This window comes from Misgurnus anguillicaudatus, chromosome 4, assembly GCF_027580225.2.
Source record: "Misgurnus anguillicaudatus chromosome 4, ASM2758022v2, whole genome shotgun sequence".
Lineage (NCBI taxonomy): Eukaryota > Metazoa > Chordata > Actinopteri > Cypriniformes > Cobitidae > Misgurnus > Misgurnus anguillicaudatus.
In genome coordinates, this window is record NC_073340.2 from 28,370,972 (window position 1) to 28,396,367 (window position 25,396).

The 25,396-nt window shown below is 40.1% G+C and overlaps 1 protein-coding gene across 19 annotated transcripts in view; it reads right to left on the reverse strand.

The window, feature by feature from the left end:
* The window catches only part of camk2g1 (calcium/calmodulin-dependent protein kinase (CaM kinase) II gamma 1), a 98,466-nt gene extending 74,352 nt beyond the window's left edge, over nucleotides 1-24,114 (reverse strand). For 6 of the 19 annotated variants that reach the window (XM_055177175.2, XM_055177172.2, XM_055177174.2 and 3 more), the window contains exons 1-2: nucleotides 23,920-24,110; nucleotides 22,944-23,038 (exon numbers count right to left, since the gene is read on the reverse strand). In XM_055177175.2, coding sequence (XP_055033150.1) covers nucleotides 22,944-23,038; nucleotides 23,920-23,984 — 160 coding nt within the window. In that variant the 5' untranslated portion in view covers nucleotides 23,985-24,110. Of the gene's footprint in view, nucleotides 1-22,943; nucleotides 23,039-23,919 lie in introns of all 19 variants that reach the window. The other 13 variants (XM_055177166.2, XM_055177158.2, XM_055177168.2 and 10 more) reach the window with 4 other exon arrangements.
* Between the last annotated feature and the right edge of the window lie 1,282 nt (nucleotides 24,115-25,396).

Sequence of the window (25,396 nt, forward strand, 5' to 3'; positions counted from 1 at the left end):
ATTAACTCCAGCAAAATGCAGGTAGTGACAACCACATTTACAGAAACTCTGCTTAGTGTGTACATAACCAAACTGAACAACAAGTAGTTAATAAAGTGTTTAAACGTGCATCAAGGTCTCTCTTTTGAAAAAACAAATGCCTAGAAGGGCAAAAAGTCTTCTGTATGCGCGAAAATAACAGAGGCACGAGCGTTTGCTGACTAGTGTTGCCAGATCTTGCACTTAAAAGCGAACAAGAAAAATCCAATAATAAACCAAAATAAAACCCAATGCTTTACCTCAAATATCAAAATATTGGGACCGGCATCTTCACACTTTAATAACACCAAAAACTTGATCGCTTCATGAGCCAAAAGCCATAAACGGTATGTGCGTAACAAAAGACAAGGAACTGGCAACACTGAAAGACCGCGCGCTGTGAAGCAGCCTCACAAAAGCGTACAATACACAACGCCAAGACGGAGGTTTATAGCAAAACACAATGCTGTTAAATTATTTTGGTCAAAGCTGTGAGTGATGACCACGCGAGACAGCAGAACGTTGCTATGGTTATCTCTGTGTATCATTACATTTTCGGGAGTGAGTCTTGTTCCGTACAGACATGTATTGAACATTTGGGGATTCACTCCTGCATTTAAACTCCCAAAAGTTTGCAGTGTGTACGAGACCATCGATAAAATGGCTATCTGGTGGATTAAACATCTCCAAAATATTTTAAAATGGACAAAGCGGTGCTACTTTTCTGTAAAGAACAAGATTGCAGCGGTCCCGTGTGGTTCCTTCATAACAGTACCGAAATGGCTCCAGACAAATAAAAATGGCATGTTTTAAAGCCTATCCTGACCTCTTCTCCGTTACTCAAACTGTATTAGCCTCACAACTTAATTGCTAAGGGAATACGAATGGCTGTGGCATCCTTAAGCTAGCGCTGATGCCCTAAGCATACACTAATGAAAATGTTCATCTCTGCCTTGTTGTGAAGACCAGAATTGTGGATTCCTCTGATCTGTTTTTTTACAACAGGTCAGCCCAAATGTAACAATCTAATGACATTAACAAAAAATTATTACAAGTATACTAGCACATAGTTGGCCTGAAACCTAACAAGCCACAAAACTCCCAATTTTAAATGTGATTCGACAGACTATAACAGGGTTTCCCTAGACAACAAGCGTCAAAGAATTACGCAGTACACAACAGGAATGAATCTCTAGATAACAGCACCATTCAAACTTTCCACAGGGGCTGGCCAAATAATCAGGCAAGGGGATTCTGGGTAATGCGGTACTGAGCTTTAAGCTCACTGCACCTGTGGCGCAAAACAACGGTAACCAAGCCGCAGAAAGAGCGGACGCAAACAATACATTCCCTACATACACCCCCACCACGGCCTGAGGGGGCAATTTACAGCAGATTATTCCCTAAAGACCAAGAAGTGTCGGAAACAAAGCTATGCCTCATCAGATAGAGACTCTCCAGAAATATTTCAGAACATTGAGCAACGGTGGTGTGCGTCATTTCATAGCTTTTACTTGCAACTCTCCCCGATCTCTCCCCTTCCTGTGACTTTCTCCAAACCTGGTCAACCATCAAATGTTTGTGACAGTGTTGAAATAAATCAAATTAACAAACCAAATGAGAGAATAAATGCATCTGATCAAACACTTCGAAATGACAATAACCGCTAGTAATGTAATTAGAAAAGTCAGATATCTGTCTGCATCTAAATGTGTGTGTTTGTCCATGGAGCATAAACAGTGTTTACATGAGCATTACTCAGTACTGATGACAGCTCGGTTTGTTCGTATGTGTGCTTTAACTTGAGGAACAAAGGTGAACACAGCATCCAAAATTAACCATGTGCCACACCTGCCAATTGATCATAGTACATTTACTTGCCATAATTATTTTAAAGGCTATGAAACTAAAAAATGTTATTAAATACATCATATATGTAAATGTGCTCTTGTAGTATTTCTCTAGCAGGTCAAAATGTCATGGGTTTGATCCCAGAAAACAAACATAGTGATAAAATGTAAAGCTTGAATGCACTGTAAAGCCTCAGCCAAATGCACAGATTTAAATAAAAACTTTTTATTTTTAGTGTTCATTTCAGGCAGAAACAAAGAAAAAATTTGTAAAATACCAAAGAAAAGCACACTAGGCTCCACAAAAAGAGTGATGGAGAGACCAGAGCTAGAAAGAGCACAGGCTTTTTTTTAATGGGTCAAAACGAGAAAGAGAGATTTAAAGACCATCATACTAACACACAATGGCACTGATTTTGAAACAGAGAGAGACAGAAAGCGAGAGAGAAAATAAACACTTCAGAAATAAACTTGCTGAAGCCGATGAAGACAGTCTGGCCCCTGACCTAACATGAAATTCATTTGAACATTTCATTACACTCCACATGCCAATTACATTTCTGAAAACTCATTTTTCTTCAGGACCACCATGTAATACCACAGAGCAGACCACATTGATAACTTTTAATTTCCTGAAGGGAACACCAGACTTCAGCTTGGACTCTGTTTAAATGAAATGCTGGGTCAGATCCGTTCAGTCGTTGTCATGACAATCAGTGTGGATTTTGCATTCAGTCGGCTGCGTAGAAATATCAACACACAGTCACTGCGCAGCATGAAGACGGATATAAACGGAGAGATACGTGCAAACGAAAAACCAATTGCAATTCAGATCAACTGCAAATATTATGTTGACATCAATTTTTTGCGGTTTTTTAAACCTGAATCTTTTTAAATGTATTATATTTACAAACAACAAAACCAGAAATAATTTGGAAAAAAAACCTAAATAAATCTGCAAATTAAGCACTAATTTGCAAACATTTAAAACTTGGGGAATTGACGAATATTTGAAGAATAACAACAAATTGTTGCCTTTAATGACTTTGATAAAATGTTTAATAAAACAAACCTGAAATTTCCTTAGGAAAGCATGCACATTCATGTGTGTGCATCATGTACAGCCTGTTTGATGCATTCATCCATCTCCCAAACAATCAAAAAGATGCAGCGAGCCATTGAGCATGTCACCAAACATCATTACTTGTATTATTGTATCATTATTTTGTTTCAACCAAGATGTGGTTTAATCTTATTCTCATTTATCACTATTCTAACTCCACCAGAAAAGCATGTGGAGACGCGTCCCATAGCTTCAACAAATGTGTGCCTGGCTTTAGCTGTGTGGCCGTGAATTAGATATACATCATTTGTTTGCTGTACTAAAAGCAGCAAATAGGCAGTCACTCTCCTCTTCTCAAAAAACAGATTCTGTAATTCAACAAGACTGAATTATTCACATCTAGCCCTCTAGAGAAGGAAGCAGAGGAGAAAGAAATGAGAAATAGGACATGGAAAAAGTGGGGCACATAGGAAAGAATGGGAGTGTCAGAGCAAGATAGTGGAGAACAGGAAGAGTGGGGGCTTTGACTCTCAAGGTGAAACGCAAGTCATTTCTATGCGTTTAAAATATGGTTAGCGCACTTTATGGCGTTTGACTTTAAACAACATCACCATGACAACAGCATCAAACTGATTCGGTCCCATAGATTCTCAAAGGGCTTGAACCCGCAACACCCACGGCGTGACCCCTACACGTCAACCAGGAACCACTGCGCCACTCCTCAGAGAAACTTGGATATTTTATCCAAAGCATATTCATTTTTATCATTTGTTTGTTCTCTGGGAATCAATCTTATGACTTTACGGTTGCTAGCCCCACATGCTGGTTGAGCTATAGAAATCAGCTCAACTAAATATAGACCTAGATTTACTAAACAGGCAAATTGGTGCGATAGGGTCGGGTCAAAAAAAGGATGGAACTCAACGTCGGGTCAAATAAGGGAAGGACCCAGCGTTGGGGTCAAAAAGGGAAGGACCCAGCGTTGGGGTCAAAAAGGGAAGGACCCAGCGTTGGGGTCAAAAAGGTAAGGACCCAGCGTTGGGGTCAAAAAGGGAAGGACCCAGCGTTGGGGTCAAAAAGGGAAGGACCCAGCGTTGGGACAAAAAAGGGAGGAACCCGGCGTTGGGACAAAAAAGGGAGGAACCCGGCGTTGGGACAAAAAAGGGAGGAACCCGGCGTTGGGACAAAAAAGGGAGGAACACGGCGTTGGGACAAAAAAGGGAGGAACACGGTGTTGGGTCAAGAAAGGGAGGAACCCGGCGTTGTTTCAAAAAAGGGAGGAACCCGGCGTTGGTCAAAAAAGGGAGGAACCCAGCGTTGGTCAAAAAGGGAGGAACCCAGCGTTGGGTTAAAAAAGGGAGTAACCCAGCGTTGGGTCAAAAGGGGAGGGGACCTAGTGTGGGTCAAAAAGGGAGGACCCCAGCGTTGGGTCAAAAGGGGAGGAACCCAGCGTTGGGTCAAAAAGGGAGGAACCCAGTGTTGGGTCAAAAAGGAAGGAACCCAGCGTTGGGTCAAAAAGGAAGGAACCCAGCGTTGGGTCAAAAAGGAAGGAACCCAGCGTTGGGTCAAAAAGGAAGAAACCCAGCGTTGGGTCAAAAAGGGAGAAACCCAGATGTTGGGTTAAATAAACTCATAAAAATGCTTATATTTGACCCAACAATGAGTTCAAACAACCCAGCATTTTGGATTGAAACAACCCAGCATTGGTTAAATTACGACCCAACAGGTTGGGTTCGTCCCTTTTTGACCCAATGCTGGGTTGAAAGAGTACAGTGTGGCCACTGGCCAACTTTAGCACTAGATGTAAGTCAGCTAGCCGAATGTTTGGCATTTTGACATCAAAGGCATTAGCTCAAAACGTTGGCCGATTGCCACATTTATATTTCTTATGTTACAATAAGTGCATGTTACAACACTGAGGCCTGTCGCCCTATGCACATTTAAAAACTACTTCTTGTTTCGTGTTGGCGCACTTTACACATTTAATTGCTACCTAGGTGCGTCAATTTAAACGTCATTCTACTCCCACACAAACTCTTGCACATAGCAACGTATGAGGAAGTCTTTACAGCATATCAATAAATATAAGAGGGAAGGACTTTAGTTTTTTTTAGCATCAGAAAGAGAAAAGACACATATACAGTGGATGAGAAGAGATGGGAACATAATTATTTTGTCTATCTTTTTAATTTAATCTTTAATATTTTATTAAAGTTTCGCAGAGCTGTAGAGGTCATAGCCCATCCTAGATCCAGTAAAGAGTGTGCCTAACATTTCCATGATTGGATAAACCCACCACAGAACCAGAGAGAGAGAGAGAGAGAGAGAGAGAGAGAGAGAGAGAGAGAGAGAGAGAGACCAAGAGAGAGATATTTAAAGCGTATGTCATGTTCTTGTAGCTCAACTTGTAGGAGCATTGCATTAGCAGCGCAAACTTTGTGGGTTCAATTTCCAGGGTAGACACATACACAAATGTACATCTCGAATACACTGTAAGTTGCTTTGGATAAAAGCATGTTACAAATGCATGAATGTAAATGAATGAATGGACATTCACACCTGCACCAGTCTTCCCTATGGAGAAAAATCTGCACTGCTGCACGGCAGCATATGGACTTTCTGATCTTCAACAAATGAGATGCTCCATCAGGAGCTGGTGAACAGCTGTTCACAGTAACCAAAAGAGTCATATTTGAAGAATCATGGGGAAAAGATTGCCCTGGGTTTAATGAGCCGACACAACAAAAGCAACATGCCTTACCCACCCCAAAAGAGAGTAATACAAACAGCACTTCATGGGCAGTCCATTAAATATGAGGGATTATGTACGATAAAAAAAGTATATAATTTGTACTCTTTCAGACAGAACTCTAATGATGCAGGTTAGGAAACTTTAAAGAAGGTTTATCTACTGAACAGTGTGGGTATGTGGAGGATTGGAGGAGGCAGGAGAAATCGATTCTCTGTGATCTCTGGATCGATCTGCAAAAACGCATAATTGGATTTGTAAATGAATTATTAATAATCCCATTTAATTTGACACTGATGCAGCAACAATTTACATCAAGTCACAAACACATGATAAGCTACTTGGAAAGTTTTCCTACAAAATACAAGACTTGCTGATGAAAAGCCTGAAAATTCCGCTCCCCTTCTCACTCTCATAATGGGAGAGGGAGGGTGTTACTGCGTCGAGTCGAAGTACTCCCAAAAGTGCTATTACGCCATAAAATATAGTTCCTCTTTTAAATCCGCTTAGAAAAGCGCTACGTTTTATTTTGTACCACCAAACTTGCTCGTATAACTACTCGTCTTAAATAGGAAAAACGTTGATGTGTTTGGTCACTTCTAACTTTATCTCCAAATGGTACAATTGAATGAATGGGGCCAAGCCAAATGCCACCGAAGCGCCGCAGCACGCCCCAGCGCTTACGTGCACACACACAGATGATAGAGGGATGTATCAACAGTTCTTAGTTAAGGTAACATATTTTAATATTGAAAATGAGTAGACTATTCCTTTAATAAACTTAAACCCAGACACAGTGTTGTAGTAGGCAGCTATCGTTGTTTTGTTTAATCTCGCACATGCCTGTGTGAATTAAAACTCATGCACATGACATCACTGTTAGCACAGATTTGCGTTTACATTGTTTACACATAAACAAAAAGGCGTTGTTATCAAAAACATACACTTTGAAATCCATCTTCAAAAGTCTGCGTTTTCAGGACATCAAAACGCTGTTGTCGTGTAAACGAACAACCAAACCACATCAAAACCACTGACTGTAAAAAATATGGGCGTAGTGTCCGTGACGTCACCCATAGGTTTGTAAAAAGGTTTTTTGAAGCTAATAGTAGGCTCCACCTTGGCCGCGCATCACTTGCGGATAACCAAAAATGGGTAAAGAGGTGGGACATGGGTGAAGCTGAGGTGGCTGATGCTGAAACCACGCCCGCCTAGCATGACTCTTGTGACAGCAGTGGCAGATCACCCGTCACTTAAGTGGCCATACCCTTAATTATTCAGAACTTTAAGGCTTAATATAACTTAAATTATTGCCTTCAAAGTTGTCATGAAGAGCAAAACTAGCTAAATAGACCAAAATCACTTTTTGTACCTGGCAGTAAACACATTTATTTCTGCTCTAAAGTTGGGCATTTTAACATGGTGGTTTATGGGAATTGACTTCCTTTTGGAGGCAGCCTCTAGTGGCCAGTCGATGAATTGCAGTTTAAATCACTTCCGTATTGGCTTCATCAGGTTACTCCTCGATTAAAACTCTCCCATTTATAGTGTAAAACACTGCTGTAAACAGCCTCTAAGAGAGCTGTCGAAACAAACACACGCCAAGTTATATCAAATGTGATGGCCAATACACTGTGAAAATGTACATTTCTTATTTTGTTAAAGAGGAAGCCTTATATTTACTTATATTTATCTGTTAGGTAAAATGATGTTAAAAAATAGCTTTGCCCTAATATATCACTGTGTGGTCAGTGTTTTAATAATACAATCCTGCAGACCGATCCTCTGCAGACGCACTGCAACACAAGCAAACATTTCTTATCAAATCAAACAAAACATGCACACTCTCACAAATACTTCAGTGCTATGTCCACCTGGCTCCTTCAATATTTACATACAGATCGGCAAGATAGTGTTGCAGAAGTAATTCACATGAATGATTGAGACCGATACCACAGAAGACACTCGACAGGAAACAATTCTCTCCGTTGACATTCCTCGGAAGGCGGCAGCCGAGATGTTCACAGATACATCTCATTTAAATGCCCAACGACAGCTTTTTTGCACTCTCCACTTGTGCAGGTGAGAGATAGCAACTGAGGGGTGACTTGCTTTTACAAATTAGGAAGTTACTTTTGTACACAGGATGAGACTAAAGGGTTTGTTATTGACAAATTGCCTGTTCAACATGTCTCCTTGTGTTGACATGAGATAGAAACTTACCACATTGCTTAAATGACCTTGTCTTCTTGTGTATGATTCATTAGTGCAAAATATTCTGAAGAACAACAAGTGACATCAAATTGTAATCATTTTCTCAAACTCTGAATGGACTGAAGTTTGCCGACTAAAAAAAGCCATCCTGGGAAGGATTATTCAATAAAATATTATAAAATAACTATATTTTCCATTTGGTGGGTGGTGCTTGTCCATTCAAAATTTACAAACTGACGATATTATATTAAAACTAAAATAAATCAAAATCAAACTCTGCATGAAATCATATAAATAATAATATCAACATCTCTTTTTTATCTATCTATATATATATATATATATATATATATATATATATATATATATATATATATATATATATGCGCCTCTATATTTGCCTATACTACTCTACACCTAGTGTTAAGCTGCTTGCTAATGCAAAACTATGAAAAGCACTATAGTAATAAATCTCAATTGAACTTAATTATTTAATACTGGCTATACTAAATACATCTGACTCATGTTCTTCATTCAGTGTGGTTTGGCAAGAGGGTGAGAAATGACAGCACATTCAATAACTAGAGGGCACACCCACCCTCTTTATAGCCTATAGAAAACAGTAGGCTGTAAAGCAGGAACATGTTTTCTTTAAGCCCCAGCATCAGAATACACAAATTAAGCCATTAAACTGCTCTGCTGAAAAAGAACAAAAAAGATTTCAGCTTATCACTGAGCACAAGACTTAGCTGTGCTAGAGATAGTTCCCCCCTTACAAAAATGAACCATGTTTTTGTAGTAACCATGGATTTTTGGTGTATTGATTACCACTTGCAAATCCATAATTTTACTGTAGTTTTTTTTAACTGTAGGAAAACCATGGTTAATTTTTGTAAGGGTCTGTGCTATGAGAGCTGCACTAAAGACCAATTTCTGTGCGATTAGAGCTGTGCTAGAAACATTTCTCTGTGCTATGAGAGCTATGCCAGAGGCTGTTCTCTATGCTATGAAAGATCGGCTAGAGACAATTCCCAGGGTTATGTATCTGTGTTTTGGGATCCATACTAGAGACAGTTCTTTGTGCTATGAAAGCTGTGCTAGAGACTGTTTTCTTGTGCCATGAGAGCTAGAGACAGTTTTCTCTGTGCTCTGAGAAATGTGCGACCATTTCCTGGGTTGTGGGAATTGTGCTGAAGGTAGGAATCTTTGTTTTATGGGATCTATGCTAGAGGCAGTTGTCTGTGGAATGAAAATGTGCTAAGGGCAGTTCTCTGTGCCATGAGAGCTTTGCTAGAGACTATGAGAGCTATGCTAAAGACATTTCTCTGTGCAATGAAAATGTGCTAGAAGCAGTTCTCTGTGCAATGAAAATGTGCTAGAGGCAGTTCTCTGTGCTATATCCCATCCCTCTGTGCTAGAGGCTGTTCTCTATGCTATGAGAGCTGTGCTAAAGGCAGTTTTCTGTGCTATGAGAGCTTTGCTAGAGACTATGAGAGCTATGCTAAAGACAGTTCTCTGTGCCATGAGAGCTTTGCTAGAGGCAGTTCTCTGTGCAATGAAAATGTGCTAGGCAGTTCTCTGTGCAATGAAAATGTGCTAGAGGCAGTTCTCTGTGCAATGAAAATGTGCTAGAGGCAGTTCTCTGTGCTATATGCCATCTCTCTGTGCTAGAGGCTGTTCTCTATGCTATGAGAGCTGTGCTAAAGGCAGTTTTCTGTGCTATGAGAGCTTTGCTAGAGACTATGAGAGCTATGCTAAAGACAGTTCTCTGTGCCATGAGAGCTTTGCTAGAGGCAGTTCTCTGTGCAATGAAAATGTGCTAGAGGCAGTTCTCTGTGCAATGAAAATGTGCTAGAGGCAGTTCTCTGTGCAATGAAAATGTGCTAGAGGCAGTTCTCTGTGCTATATGCCATCCATCTGTGCTAGAGGCTGTTCTCCATGCTATGAGAGCTGGGCTGAAGACAGTTCTCTGTGCCATAAGAGCTTTGCTATAGACAGTACTCTGTGCAATGAAAATGTGCCAGAGGCAGTTATCTCTGCAATATGCCATCCTCTGTGCTAAAGGCTGTTCTCTATGCTATGAGAGCTGTGCTAAAGGCAGTTCTCTGTATTATGAGAGCTGTGCTAAGGGCAGTTCTCTGTGTTATGAGAGCTGTGCTAGGGACAGTTCTCTGTGCAATGAAAATGTGCTAAAGGCAGTTCTCACTGCTACTGTATCCTCTATGCCATCCTCTGTGCTAGATGCTATTCTGCACGCTATGTAAGCTACACTAGAGACAGTTCCATGGGTTGTGGGAACTGTGCTGAAGGTGGGTATCTGTGTTTTGGGATCTATGCTAGAGGCGGTTTTCTAGGCTTTGAGACCTGTGCTAAAGTCTACCCTTTGTGCTATGACAGCTGTGGGAGAGAAAGTTGCCTGTGCCATGAAAGCTGTGCTAGAGAAAGTTGTCTGCGCCATGAAAGCTGTGCTAGAGAAAGTTGTCGGTGTTATAAAAGCTGTTCTAGAGAAAGTTGTCTGTGTTATAAAAGCTGTGCTAGAGACAGTGATCTGGGCTAGGGAAATTGTGCTGATGGCACATATCTATGTTATGGAAGCTATGCCAGGGGCAGATCTAGCAGTGGTAGAGGTGGGTCACTGTGTCCTGAAAGCGACGCAACAAAAAAGTATTTGTGTTTTGGGAGCTGTGCAAGAGGTAGGTCTCTGTCTCTAGAGGCAGGATGAAGTTTGGGCTTTGAGCTGTGTGAACTGTGAAGGACTTAAAGATATGAAGGGACAGATAGAGGGCAGCTCCACAGGAGACAGAAAACGAGAGTGAGAGAACCGTGTGCGTGTTCTGGGTCAGCAGTTCATCCGGAAAAAAGAGGACTCAATGACACTGCATGTTTCAGAACAATGTGTGTGTGTGGGTGGATGTGTGCATAATAGAAACACGACTGCTTTCAACACTTAAATCCTAACACAGCACCAAAGCAGTAAAATTTCCGTAGCACACCTGGAGCACAGCACTTGCAACAGCAAAGTCATGAGTTTGATTCCCAGGTAACATGTATAGATAAAATGTATCCTATACACATAAAATGACATCTTCAAAGCACTGGAAGAACTTAAAAAAAAAAACACTTAAATTGGCAATAAACAGTAAAAAGGACAAATTAAATTAACAATAAAACAGTAATAACACTTTTTTAATGCACAGAACTGAGACTAAAGGAAATACAAAGTAAGGCAAAACACAGTTTTATGAATAGAAAGAAACAATACAGATATGAGAATGAGAAAGGCAGAAGAAAGAGGTTTCGCACCCGTGGCAGATGAGTGCGAAGTTATCTGACAATGACAAACTTCACTACACACACACACAGTGAAAAGTAATGCAACAGAGCAGTAGGCAAATATATATTATCTACAGAAGGAGTGTAAGAAGAGTTTGCGAGGATTACGTGTCGTATACTTGAGAGACAAATAAAGCTAGCATTAGCATGCCACCGTCCAGATCGCAATTAATTAAAAGATAGATTCACATATTCCCTCAGTGCCACTACTGAATGTTATTTCAAGTATGTTTTGGGCAGCTATAACGTGTCAAGTCATTCTCAATCTCTGCTGAACTAGCAGGCTGACTAATTTAGGATTTCCGTTGCGTCTGAGCGCATGGGTAGGCAGAGCTCTCCGTTACGACGTGCTAGGGCCTGTGTGGATCTCAGAGGACTTAACTCCACCGCACTGTAAGAGATGATCAATGACTCAATGCCACCCAGAGCTCCAACTCACTAGCTACAGTTTATCTAAATGAAGAGAAATATAGCCAGGGGCCTAAACACAACGTCAGCACATTTTCGAAACAATGATATCCCAGCATCGGCTTTGATTAAGTATCTTCTCATATTGCGGGGTCAGAACGTCTGAGACCAGACTGGAAATCTGGAATTCAAAATCTAAATAAAGCCTGAAAATTAACCGGAAGAAAGGGAAAGAGATACTACGTACTCATACTACGTACTAGGTGAAAATCAGTACGAGAGGCGAGTATTATGTCCAAATATATAGTATTTGAAAAGCATTCGATAAAAAGTACCCAGATGACCTAATACTTCCAGCTATATTTTTAGGTGGGCATTCGATGGACACTTTACTATCCCATGAGGCCAAGCGTGCTGATGAGCTACCAAATTCCAAAAAGTGAATATAACAAAAATACCAGGAATCTAGGAAGTGGACGGCACTTTTCATCCCTTGTGATTTAATTGTAAATTATATAAATACATTTTGGTCACGGTTGTTGTGATTACGCCATAGGTCAAAGGACAGTATGTCCGAAATATATTTATACTGCACCCGCACATACTATATAGAACGTAATGTTTTACGAAAAAGCAGTAGGTACTTCATTCAGTACGTATTGTCACAGTACGCAAATTTGGACGCAGCGATGGTTTAGGATTTTCAAAATAGTAAAACTTTATTTCACAAAAGGTTTTGCATAAACTTGTGGAGGCCAAGCCAGCTTGACTGCTTGCTACTAGTAAATCAAAAGGTAGACGTTGTAATTACATTTACTTTACATTCAGGCACATGTAAGCATTTGGCATATGGTTTTATTCAAAGTGACTTACAGTGCATTACAAGGTATACATTTCTCAGTAAATGTGTCCCCGGGGATTAAACTCATGATTTTTTGTGGTGCTTTCCCAGGAACAATACTTGACATATTATCATTAATGTTATATTTATCACGACAGTATAAAATGCCACATGTATTTAATAAAAAATACAAAACACAATTATCACTGGAGGTTTTAGATATTTGGACCCCCCTGTATTTCCAAAACTGCACAAAATTAAAGAGGACAAATCTGGCTTTCCATGTTTAAGTGCTATAATTGGGTCCCTGGTGCTTCTATCAACCTAGAAAATGTAAAAAAGAACAACCATGTAACTTAGTTTTGGTAAGCCATGTGAAAACGTGAAGAATTATTGAAATTTGGCTCCCCTTGTGATGTCAGAAGGGGATCTTATTATAATAAGAATGCCCCTTAACCTGCACTATCCAACCACAGCACTGCCATTTAGTGCAGAGAGAAAAAAAAAATTGACAACACAATTGAGTTTCAATTTCTAGAAACCACCATCCTGGCTATCAGTTTTTGCTTTTTATCAGTTCATTTGCATTTAAAAAGGACACACCCAAAAACAGCACATTTTTTCTCACACATATAGTGGCAATTTTAACATGTTATAATAAATTATCTATATGGTATTTTGAACTTAAAAAATAGGGGAAACGAAAGATTTTTTACACCTTAAAAAAGGCTTGTGAAATATCCCCTTTAAGAAAACACATAATATGGTGTATAGTTCATTTCACTATTCCGACCATATCAGGACAGGAAGTTACTTTTTCAGTTTAGGTTCCTTATGCTAGTGAGTTGACCACTTCTCATTACAGCTGAACTATATCAGACTCACATGCAATTAGTTACACTGTTCATTTGCGTTGTATTTCAGCCCACGTCTTAACCCTTTGCATGACGGCCTACATTTCAATAGATAAACCGACACAAGTTTCCCAAGTCACTCTACCAAGTCTCGCCCACTTTTCGTAATCTCTCTCTTTCTCTGTGCGACCTGCTCTTCCCATCTGATTTTCTCTATTCTGTCTCTTTCAAAAAAGTCCTCTAATGGCAGCAGGGATCAGAGAGCGTTACTCCCACATCCTACCATTCAACAGGTAAGTAATCACATTTTCCCTTCTCCCAAACCTCTACCTTCAGTCCAAACTCATAGACTCCAAATCCAATTCATTTTACACCTTTCCGTCTCTTGAAAAATGGAACAGGTCCCATTTTTAGGAAATATAAAAGTTCACCAAAAATGTAATCCTGTCATCATTTAAAATGATTCTTGTGTCGTTTTAAATGCATGACTTTCTTCTGTGGAACACAAATGGTGATTTATTATATGGATTGGTATATTCAATACTCTATACCTTATGACTTACTTTAATACTCAATAAGGCATCTTAGAGAGTCAGCAAGAAAAAGCATTTATTATATTCTTCAAATATATTGAGGGAAAGTCATACAGGTTTGAAACATGCAAGTGAGAAAGCGAAATGCAGATTCTTTTCATTTTTTGGATACGCAATAAGGTTGACACAGCAGGAGAAATAGGAAAAATGGCAATGAGAGCAGGAGGGAATGGGAGGAATATGAATCGATGTTGGGTCGGGTGCAGCCCGCAGAAGCACAAGACAATGAGTGCAAAGCGAGTGAGGCCAGAACCCCAGCAGATCTCATTCTTATAGGGTGATTGACAGAAAAGAGCTGAACTCAATGCTGTAATGCTTCCTGCGTGAGGACGGTCTTCATTCTGGTCCTTATTCTATAGCTCCTTTTACACAATGGAGTTCAGTATGAGGCTATACAAAGGGGGTTAAGATTTGGTCTGTCTGATACATGCCCTGCACAATGACAAAATTAAATTCAAATGCACTAAGCGTCTATCGAATTCACTCTCTGATATGACAGTCCGATAACAACCAACAGGGTTCCCACACCTGAGTTTACTTCAAATTCAAGGACCTTTCAAGGAATTTCCAGGTGCAATACCCTCAAATTCAAGGACTTAATGTGGGGACACATTTCAAGTGAGAGCAAGGTTACATCGTGTTACCTTTTAAGATGCATTGTAACAGTTCCCTTTCGAGGGAACTCACGCTGCGTCACTGCGGTGACACTTTGGGGACGCCTCCGGGGGTAAGTGCGTCTGAATGTGTATCTCAAAATCAACCAATGGTGAGGCTTAACGACAAAGACAGGGTGATGCGGGAGCCAGGAAGTATATCGCTATCTGAAATATTGCCAAAGATGCCGTTACAGGGATGCAGGAAGTATGGCAAGGGAGACGCAGCTTCTCATTCCCTTCTCAGGGGACAAGAGTTACATACGTAACCCAAGACGTTTTCATGTGTCAAACACAACTATGCAAAAAAACATTTAGGTATGAATCAACATTCGCATACAGAAGATATAAGCATTTAAAGCGAACAGTTTAGCACGTGTGCTTAAAAAGTCTAGAAATTTTATGATATTATCCTACACTACACAGAGAATAATATGGATATTTTCCAAATAGATTCAAGCACTTTCAATGACCTGTATCTATGCATGTATATTTACAAAAACTTCCCAGGGCCTTGAAATTTCCCCCCAAATTCACAAATTTTCAAGGACCCATGGGAACCCTGAACCAATTGTTGAATACATTTAGCATTTTGATCAAGTTGATTGGACCAATAAGTACTAAAGGTTAAATATTTACAAAAAAAACTTATTATATTATATGTTATATTCCAGAATTTGGGTATTATCCTTTGAGAAGGCTGTTGGTAGATGACAATAAACACAAAGTAAAACTGTTAATCGGCCAAGAAAATGCAATAAATGTTCAGTGCTAGTGTTCTGTTTGGAGCCACAGGAATGAATGGGGCTAGGCTAAATGCTAACACATTCAAGAAGAGCTGTACAAAGATTAAAAGTGAACGCATTGAAAAAAGATAGGGATGTATTCATTTATCTAAATTAGTGCTGCACAATTAATCGCATCGCAATCGCAATCGCGATGTCAGCCTGTGCGATTATATGACAGCAAAATGTTGCAATTATATTAAATAAATAAATGTTTGGACTTGTTAACACAAACTTTCTGATAACAGTTTGATGATTTTCCTTGCCGTTTAAAAAAAGAAAGAAAAACGAACAAAAAAGGCAGTGCACATGTGGCATGCACGTGTGTGGTGTGCGTCGTCACTTATACCAGAGCGAAGATAGATGCAGAGGAGGTTGACAGTGATCTGGTAGCTAAAAAAACTCTACGTCTGTTGTATGGCGGTATTTTGGATTTAGGATTACTGACACTGAGCAGTTGCTACATCACGTGGCAATACGAAAACATTTCTAGTTTTACAAATACACATTTTAGCATTATCACTAAACTGTGTGTGGATTTTCCTTAAAACCCATCAAGTTGACTCATGATACCATTTAATATAATCGCACATCGCAATATTAGCATCAATAACCGCAATCGGAAAAATTACCCAAATCGTGCAGCCCTAATCTAAATTGAGGGGAAAAAGTAGTAAAATATTGAAAACAGTGGTGTTTTCCTACCGTTTAGTAAACTAATGATTTCTGTTTCCAGAATGTTTCGGTTAAAGGAACAGTATGTAGGATTGTGGCCAAAACTGGTACCGCAATCACAAAACTTGTGGCTAAAAACTGGTACTGCAATCACACAACTGGTGGCCAATACACAACATGACAACATAAACATCAGTTGAGGGCTGCAACTCCACTTTTTAAATGACAATATCCTGGTCGGACCACTGTTGTCAGTGATATAAGTTTTTGAAATGAAAATTATTTCTTAATGTCTAGTGACATATCAGGGCCATTTTATGATTAATTGATATAAATTTCTTACATACTGTTCCTTTAAATAATTTTCAGTTCTTAAATAAATGTTATTTTAATTTAAATAGATTTTACAAACGTAAATCATCAATGTAGTATTCAGCAAATTATCGCATATTAAATTTTTTTCTTTTTACAATATCGTGCAGCCATATCCAGCGCACAAAAATCTCAAAGTGGACAAATACTGGCTAGTCAGTCAACCAATAACTAAATGGTACTAAACTCAAATACACCCCTCCCCCCAACAAAAATGACAAAAATACTATTTCTGATGCATAATATGACTTACGTTAATCATCCTCTTCTAGGAAAAACCAGCAGTGCCATCGGAATACACTACAGTGAATACACTGATGAAACACTGGGCAATGAGCAGTCAGGGGACGATGCATGCAGGATAAGTGACAGTGATGTAAATGGTCCATGATGTCAAAATGCACCGTAACACTTCTGTTCAGATCAGTCAATGTGAGAATATGATAGGAGCAGACGGGAAGTTCACTTATAAGAGGACAAGTCCTTCATACTGCCTGACTCTTTGATTATCCATGTAGGGGTCACACCCTTTTATATAATTTTAATGTAAATAGGTACACGTAACACAATACTTGAGTATTGTGGTTATGTGTGCGTGCAGAATGGGTACTAGAATGGGGATCATACAGCCTTTTAGATGACTGCCAATTTTACACCGGCATTATGATCAGGCAGAATCACGAAAAATGCAGAGATAATTCATATCCTACATTTCTTCAGATAAAACAAGATAACAAGACTAACACTTAGATGACTGGAGCTTAAGTCAGTCTAAGGGAAGTCAAATCTTGTCAATACCGGCTTAATCTAAATCCACTTGATTGAGCCATTTTAGTCTTTATTGCTGCATTCATAACTGTTGAAGATTAAACAATGTACTTCATCAAGAACTAAAAGTACATTCACTCGACGACAGTGTACTAAAAACAAACGCTTTCTTTGGCGTTTTTCGGGCACAGATGAAAATACCGTCAACGCGATTCCTGTTCACACTGTTTTTAATGCATCACCACAGGATTAAAGGGACACTACACTTAAAAATATATATATATGCTCATTTTCCAGCTCCCCTAGAGTTAAACGTGATTTTTACTGTTTTGAAATCCATTCAGCTGATCTTTGGGTCTGGCGCTACCACTTTTAGCATAGCTTAGCACAATCCATTGAATCTGATTAGACCATTAGCATCGTGCTAAAAGGACTTGGCAGCTGTAACATGGCTGCAGCAGGCATAGTGATATTACGCACTGCCCGGAAATAGTCCCCTGCCATTGAAAGTTACTAAAGGGACTATTTTCGGCTGCTGCGTAATATCATTGAGCCTCATGTAGCCATGTTACAGAAGCAAAGTTCTTGATTATTACGCCAGAATGAGAGTATAGTTCCTAGACATATATCTGCCTAGAAAATCACAACTTTTAATTTTCAGTCAGTCTTAGCACACGATAGTAACTACAGAAGAGTCAAGCTTTAAATAGAAAAAAATCGAAACTCTTTGGTTATTTATAGCGTGATGCTAATGGTCCAATCAGACTCAATGGATTATGCTAAGCTATTCCAAAAGTAGCACCGCCAGACCCAGAGATCAACTGAGTGGATTCCAACAATATAATCAAATGTTCATCTCTAGGGGAGCTGGAAAATGAGAATATTTAAAAAAAAGTGGAGTTTTCCTTTAAGGCTACTGCTCATTTGATGTGTTTTCAAGTCACCTGTACAGTCTTTAACAGACTTTATTGTAAAATATACATGAAAATTCATTTTAATGTTGACTGAAATTTTCCCTGTAGCTCACCTTCAGTCGTAAGGGTCATCTTTTGAAAATTGACGTTTATGCAATCTAAAATCTGAATAAATAAGCTCTCCATTTATGTATGGTTTGTTAGGATAGGACAACAATATTTGGCCAAGATACAACTTTTTGAAAATCTGAGGGTCCAAAAGTCCTTAGCAAAACATATTACTAATGATAAATACATTTTTATACATTTACAGTTGGAAATTTACAAAATATCTTCACAGAGCATGATCTTTACTTATTATAATGGTTTTTGATATTAAACAATGATCATTTTGACCCATACAATGTATTTTTGGCTACTGCTACAAATATACCCGTGCGACTTATGACTGATTTTGCGGTCCAGGGTCACAAATAAAAAACAAGTGTGAAGAGATGGTTTTGGCACCCATCCCCCCAACCTGAGCCAAAGGAATACAATTAAATAAGGGGATTAACCTAAATACAAAGAAATCCTCTATGCAAGTAAGGGAGAACAAGACACATAACACATATTAGATGACAAAGCCAAAACATAAAAAAAATGTTTCCTGATTGACCAATAATGAAAGTTGTTGCAATGTTTAAAAAAAACCTGACAACATAAAGCATGCAGGCCAGCTATCCAAAAAAAAAAAAAAAAAAATTCCTAATCCTTACACTGACAAAAAGGACAATCAATTTTCTGGCATTTCTGATCATAAATAAATAGCCATATTAAATAATGCACTATGACGCCACCTCTTTATAGAACATGAGTCAGCAAAGACCCTTTGGAGATCGACTGCACCCCAGTGGGGGCAGGGGGGAGACACGTGTCTACTAGACCTCTGCTCCGATTTCTATAGCAAGTCACTAATCAAAGACAGAAACCATGCCGAGCTGCGTGTGTTACGTATACAGCTGATTTCATTATCGGCATACGTTTCCTTAGCTCAGATAAACCCCACCCACCCACTAAGAAGGTTATAATGTGACCTGGCCAGAGCGCTAATCACACAAGTATTTATTTTATTTATATGGCTTGGGGGGGCATGTGCCTCGAAAGGAACTTTTCAATGAGCTGTCAGATTGTTTAACAAAACCAGGCCGACGGTGTGCATCACGAAACTCAACTACTCTTAGCTTCTGTCCAGCTCACGTGCTGCTACTCTGCAAACATGTGGTGCATGTCAGGGCAGTAGGGGATTATATGGGGGATTTTTTTCTTTTTGCATTCATCCCCAACCAAGACCATCAACTCAGTCTTGAGCTCCTTGTTTAAGGCAGCCAATCAAATGCACTGTTGCCTAGCTACAGCAACTCGTGCTTAGTCAAAACCACCACAATTGTTGAATAATTCTGCACAACTCTATTTTGCATTTAAGCCCTTCTGAGATGCTTCTTCCTACTTTTCAAAAAGAAATTTGCTCAGAATGAAAATAGACATAATTGGTCACTTCATACTGCTATTCTTTTCTACTACTTTATCATGTTAACACAGAAAATTATGGGAACAACTAATCAAGCTTACTAGTCAACCATTACAGTAAAACATGAAACTTAATTGGTATAACCAATATCAACTTGTACGTCCCCGCAGCCCAGCGTACGTCCCCGCAGATAAGTGTATGTTCCCACTGATAAGCGTACATTCCCGCAGCTAGCGTATGTACCCGTAGTTCAGCGTACATTCCTGCACCTCAGCGTACGTCGTCCCCGCGCCTCAGCGTACGTCGTCCCCGCGCCTCAGCGTACGTTGCCCCGCACCTCAGCGTACGTCGTCCCCGCGACTCAGCGTACGTCGTCCCCGCGACTCAGCGTACGTCGTCCCCGCAGATAAGCGTACGTCCCCGCAGATAAGCGTACATTCTTGCAGCTAGCATGTTCCCGTAGTTCAGCGTACGTTCCCGTAGTTCAGCGTACGTCGGCCCCGCAGCTCAGCGTACGTCGGCCCCGCAGCTAAGCGTACGTCGTCACCGCAGCTAAGCGTACATTCTTGCAGCTAGCATATGTTCCCATAGTTCAGCGTACGTTCCCGTAGTTCAGCGTACGTCCCCGTAGTTCAGCGTACGTCCCCGTAGTTCAGCGTACGTTCCCGCAGATAAGCGTACGTTCCCGCAGATAAGCGTACGTTCCCGCAGATAAGCGTACGTCCCCCCACCTCAGTGTATATCCCTGCAGATAAGCGTACGTCCCTGCACCTCAGTGTACGTCCCCCGCAGATCGGAATACGTTCATGCAGCTAGCATACGTTCCCCTAGTTCAGCGTACGTTCTCGCAGCTAAGCCTACGTTCCCGCAGCTAAGCATACGTCCCCGCACCCAGTCTATGTCCCCGCAGAGAAACGTACATCCCCCACCTCAGTGTACATCCCCGCAGCTCACCCTACGTCCACGCAGCTCAGCGTACGTTCCTGTCTTATTCTTACTTATTCATTTAGCTGACGCTTTTATCCAAAGCAACTTACAATTGCTATATATGTCAGAGGTCGCACGCCTCTGGAGCAACTAGGGGTTAAGTGTTTTGCTCAGGGACACAATGGTGTGTCACAGTGAAATCGAACCCGGGTCTCTCACACCAAAGGCGTGTGTCTTATCCACTGTGCCATCACCACCATGATCCCGCAGCTCAGCGTACGTCCCCGCAGCTCAGCGTACGATCCCGCACCTCAGCGTACGTTCCAGTGTACGTCCCCGCACCTCAGCGTACGTTCCACCACCTCAGCGTACGTTCCAGCGTACGTTCCCGCACTTCAGCGTACGTTCCCGCACCTCAGCCTACGTCCCTGCACCTCAGCGTACGTTCCCGCACCTCAACTAGTAAAGCATTGGGCTAGCAATGCCAAAGTCATGGGTTTGATCCCAGGGAACAAAAGAGCTCTGGGGCACAAGCACCCAAATTGGGGAGCCTCTCTGATTGGTGAATCTTGCGAGTTGTAATATCTACAATGCTTTCATACATAAGCTGAATTAGGCGGTATTGGCTATATAATGCACTTGGATCTCTTTAGATAAGAGTGTCAGCCAACTATATAAATGTAAAAGTAAATGTTAAACCGAGAATTTGGAAGTCAAAAATTTGTGTTTTCTGATAATAAGTTGCAAAGATTTTGTTATCTTCCATAATCATAATGAGGTTGTCTTCATTACTCATTCTGCAATCTGCACTGTTGTCTTCAGCACTCATACATAAATATGATAAATCAAACATGCTTTATTAATAATTTTTCAAGCCAGACTAAAACAAATAAAAATGAAAACATGCCACAAGAAACATTGTTAGCTAGTATGAGTTAGACTCTGTATTAATTTATTCAAAATTAACTGTAACCAAACAAAATTAAATGTCATACACATCAGAGCTGAGGGGCCATTAAAGCAATCATCCATTTCAGATGAGAGACAGATGAATTGATAAAAAACCAACAGCAGGCTAACAAGAACCACACCTCTCCTCTGCCAACTTTCAGAATCTTCATATTAACGGTTAAAGGGTTTCCGTCATGCCTCTCTACCTCGGCTAACAGGACGGCTGAAGCATGCTCCAGTACAGCAGCCTTTAATTGGGCGGGCTGCTGGATACAAGCACTCTACAAAGAAAATGGCTGGGCCGTAAAAAAGAGCCTTATTGTCCATATTTGCTGCTTATTTTCACATTAACTGAACGTAAAACTGCAAATCAGCAACTCGAGAGAGAGAGAAAGACATACTGCTTAAGATACTTCACTTGCTAACCTCCTGCCATTATGACAAATGAGTGCCTCTGACCTGCTGAAGCAGGTACAATTAAATATAACACAGCAAAGCAAAACTCTACAAGCTTAAGGCTTATTTCATAAAAAAAAAAATCGACAAAATTTTGCATTTTTCGATTATTACAAATGACTGCAACATTGTTGTCATTTTACACGCCACTAAAAGTTTACTAGTATTACCCAGAATCCTTCTCAGTGCATGACTCATTTTATAAACCTTTCTGTCATTCACATTGTTATACAGTCAACTTTCCTGTTAGGGAAGCAAGTGTGGGAAATTAACACTAAATATATATCACTTAAACACCTCAGGCCTTGAAAAATCCATTTTTCGATCTTTATATTTATATACGTTTTTTTCTCGAAAGCAAAAAAGCTCCTTTTCTTATTCAGGAGCGGAACTGATAAACACATGAAATTATTACAAAACTGCAGGTTTTTGCTGCAGGGCACAGCACAAACATTCAAGCGACTCCCTGTTTTGCACTTCAAGTTTTCAAAATCATGGCTGAAAGCAAAAAAGACGCTCGCTTTTCTCTCATTTCACCATGCAAGCACTTCTGTATGTCTTTTCCCCTGAAAACAAGACTGTCTGAGAACATATGAACACACTGAGATCCAATTGAACAATTGTGGCCATCCCAGTGGGCCAGGTTTCAATGCACAGGTCTTGAACCAAACACGCAAGCACACAACAGTCCTCAGGGGGAATTTTGGGTGTATCCACCCTTCTGCTAAAGAGCCAATGAAATCGCTTGACAAAAACAGTTTGCTTTCCTGTGTAAATCCATTTCCTATTTACAACGTTGACACAAGACTTTTCACTTTTCTCCTAATGCCATATTGTGGGTACTGGGGTGAATTTTATTGGAAAAAATATAAATACACCCAAGTGTATTCAACTTTAAGTACATGGGGTCTTCACCAACTTGATAGTTCAGTCAAGGAAGCCTCAAGGCACAATGTGAAAAATCACAATGCATTGTGTATGCGATGAACTGCTGCATCCAGTGCCTTACCTCTTGCTGACAGTTTCTTCGTGTTAATAATTTTAGCAGCATATTCCTGGCCATTGGATTTTTTCACACATCTCCGCACCACGGAGAACGCGCCCCTGTGAACGAGAAACACACATCCTGATTTCCCTCGAAAGTCAAATATGTTTTTGACGCGCGCGACCGCGGAAAGATCTGTCAATCGTCGATGACGCAACAACAGCGTCATTAGAAATTTACTCGAGACGTGGAAACATTAAGCTTGATTTTATGAGATGATCAATAAAATGTGTCATTTCATCTATAAAAATGAAAATATGTTTGGCATGCAAACAACTTTAGCATATCAAAAAGCTGTAATTCTCGTTCCAGAGATAACATTTAATTTGCTCAGAAAAGGCTTCACGTTTATTGATTCGTTAAACATAAGATATTGAAGTGTTGCGTGCAACATACACTATATACTATTTTTTAATATCAAGTTCTTTAGCGCACTTCATAGTATACTTCTAATTTTAAACTGCTGCACAGCAAAACAATTTCGCCTGTGGTTACGAGCACAAAACACTCTGTCTACATTGCAAAGCAACAACGATGTCGTTAAATGTCAGGCAAACTGCCAGCACAATGCCCAAAGTAACCAAGAAAGGCTTCAAGCCCTTAAAATAAACCAAGCTGAACACATTTAGCACAGTATATAGTATATTCAACATAATTAGCACTAAAAACCACTAGAGACCAGCAGCGAAGCTGAAATGATTCGTCAGTCGCGCATAGAGCGGCTTTATCGGATCAAGTACAGACCCGAGTGTCGTACTCAGTCCCAGACCTGATCCGACCAAGACCCGATGCGTGGCTTTCGGAAAGGTTTACGAGACTCTTTGCAAGTCATTGCCGCCGCTGTCAACATCCAACTGCGAGAACGGAACGAAACAAACAAGAGTAACTTGCGCCGGGTGACGTCACAATGCCAGAATGTTACAATGTGGCGCGCACTTACTTCCCCAGCTCTTCATAAAGCTGATACTCGTCCGTAAACCTGGTCGAGGTTACGATTGTAGCCATGTTGTGTGCGCGTGTGGGGAGGGGGGTCGATGCCTCTGCCGCTGCGGTTCAGGTTTCGGGAGGAGAATCTCATGTGCTCCAGTGAGAGAAAGAGAAGGGAGAGATACGGACGGAAAGAGCAGAGGGGAGGGGCAGCTGTCGGTGGGGGTGGAGAGAAAATAACGCGAGCTAACGCGAGACTTCCGCGCGATCGGCACCTATGATCGGCACGGGTGGAGTGGAGTGACAGACTGAAAGTATGCGAGCCGAAATAGCAGGGTGTGTGCAGTGTCCACTAGATGCAAAAATAGACAAAATGTAGCAATGTGAGCACAATGTAATAATGATTCACTTAAATATATAAGAAAAATGTTTATAGTTCATGTCCATGAACCTAGAATGATTAAAAATTGTATGCTGAATTTTACAGACATTTATAAAAAGTGGATTTTTATGTGGATTTTGCAGTATATTTGTAAAAAAAAAAAAAACTTTGAAAAAAATGCAAATGTTACCTTTGTCACTTAATATATGGTCATAAAAAATGACATTTTGATAATTATAATCTAAAAAATGTAAATATTCTATAGGAAATATTTTTTAAATCCTCTAAAAATAATATTTATAGTAAGTTCATAAGAAGAAATCTTATATGTGCAAAAAAATTGGCTTCAAGGGCTTTTTAAAAATTCTGATGCTGGACACCTTCTAAATCTGGATTTCGTGAGAATCACCCTTATGGCTACATAGCAACAACCAGGTGACAGCTCAGTTTGAAAACCCCTGGTTTAGCTTCACAGGCTGTAGCCGAAACTGCTCAAAATGTCATGTCAGTTTGGACAAAATCATTAATACTACCAAAAGTTAAAATATGTATAAACATTAAATCACTTTTTGCACACGATTTTCCACTAAAATGTGAACTCAGCATGCAGCTATTTCCTGCATTTAATATCACGACACTTAATGCCCTTTCTTCTTTGCTGGCTGGCCATAATGGTCTTATAAATCTCCATCGTATGCTCGAAACTTTTCAAAAGGCTTCGCCTGTCAGGTTATCTCACCTTGTAAGTGCTTCAATTTCTTTGCTCAAGAGACAGTGTGTTCTCTCACTGTCATGCCGAATTGCAAATATAAAAGTCTGTTCTTCCATTTAAAGTGTCAGGCATTAGGGTTTGTATTATGAAAACAAACCAAGAGAGGATCATTACATCAAAGTAATAACATTTGTTATGGCCACCGAAGATCCGGTCCTGTGATTGATTTCCAGGAAATCGTAGTAAAAGACATTACAGTGATGCAACATTATTTAGTCCATGTCATGATTAGCATTCAAGCAGTGTTCCAAGTCCAGTTGCTATTATCTACAAACAGCTTTATAAGTAATGCTGTGTATGTGTCTTGGACAATACGCTATAGTGTATTATATATCA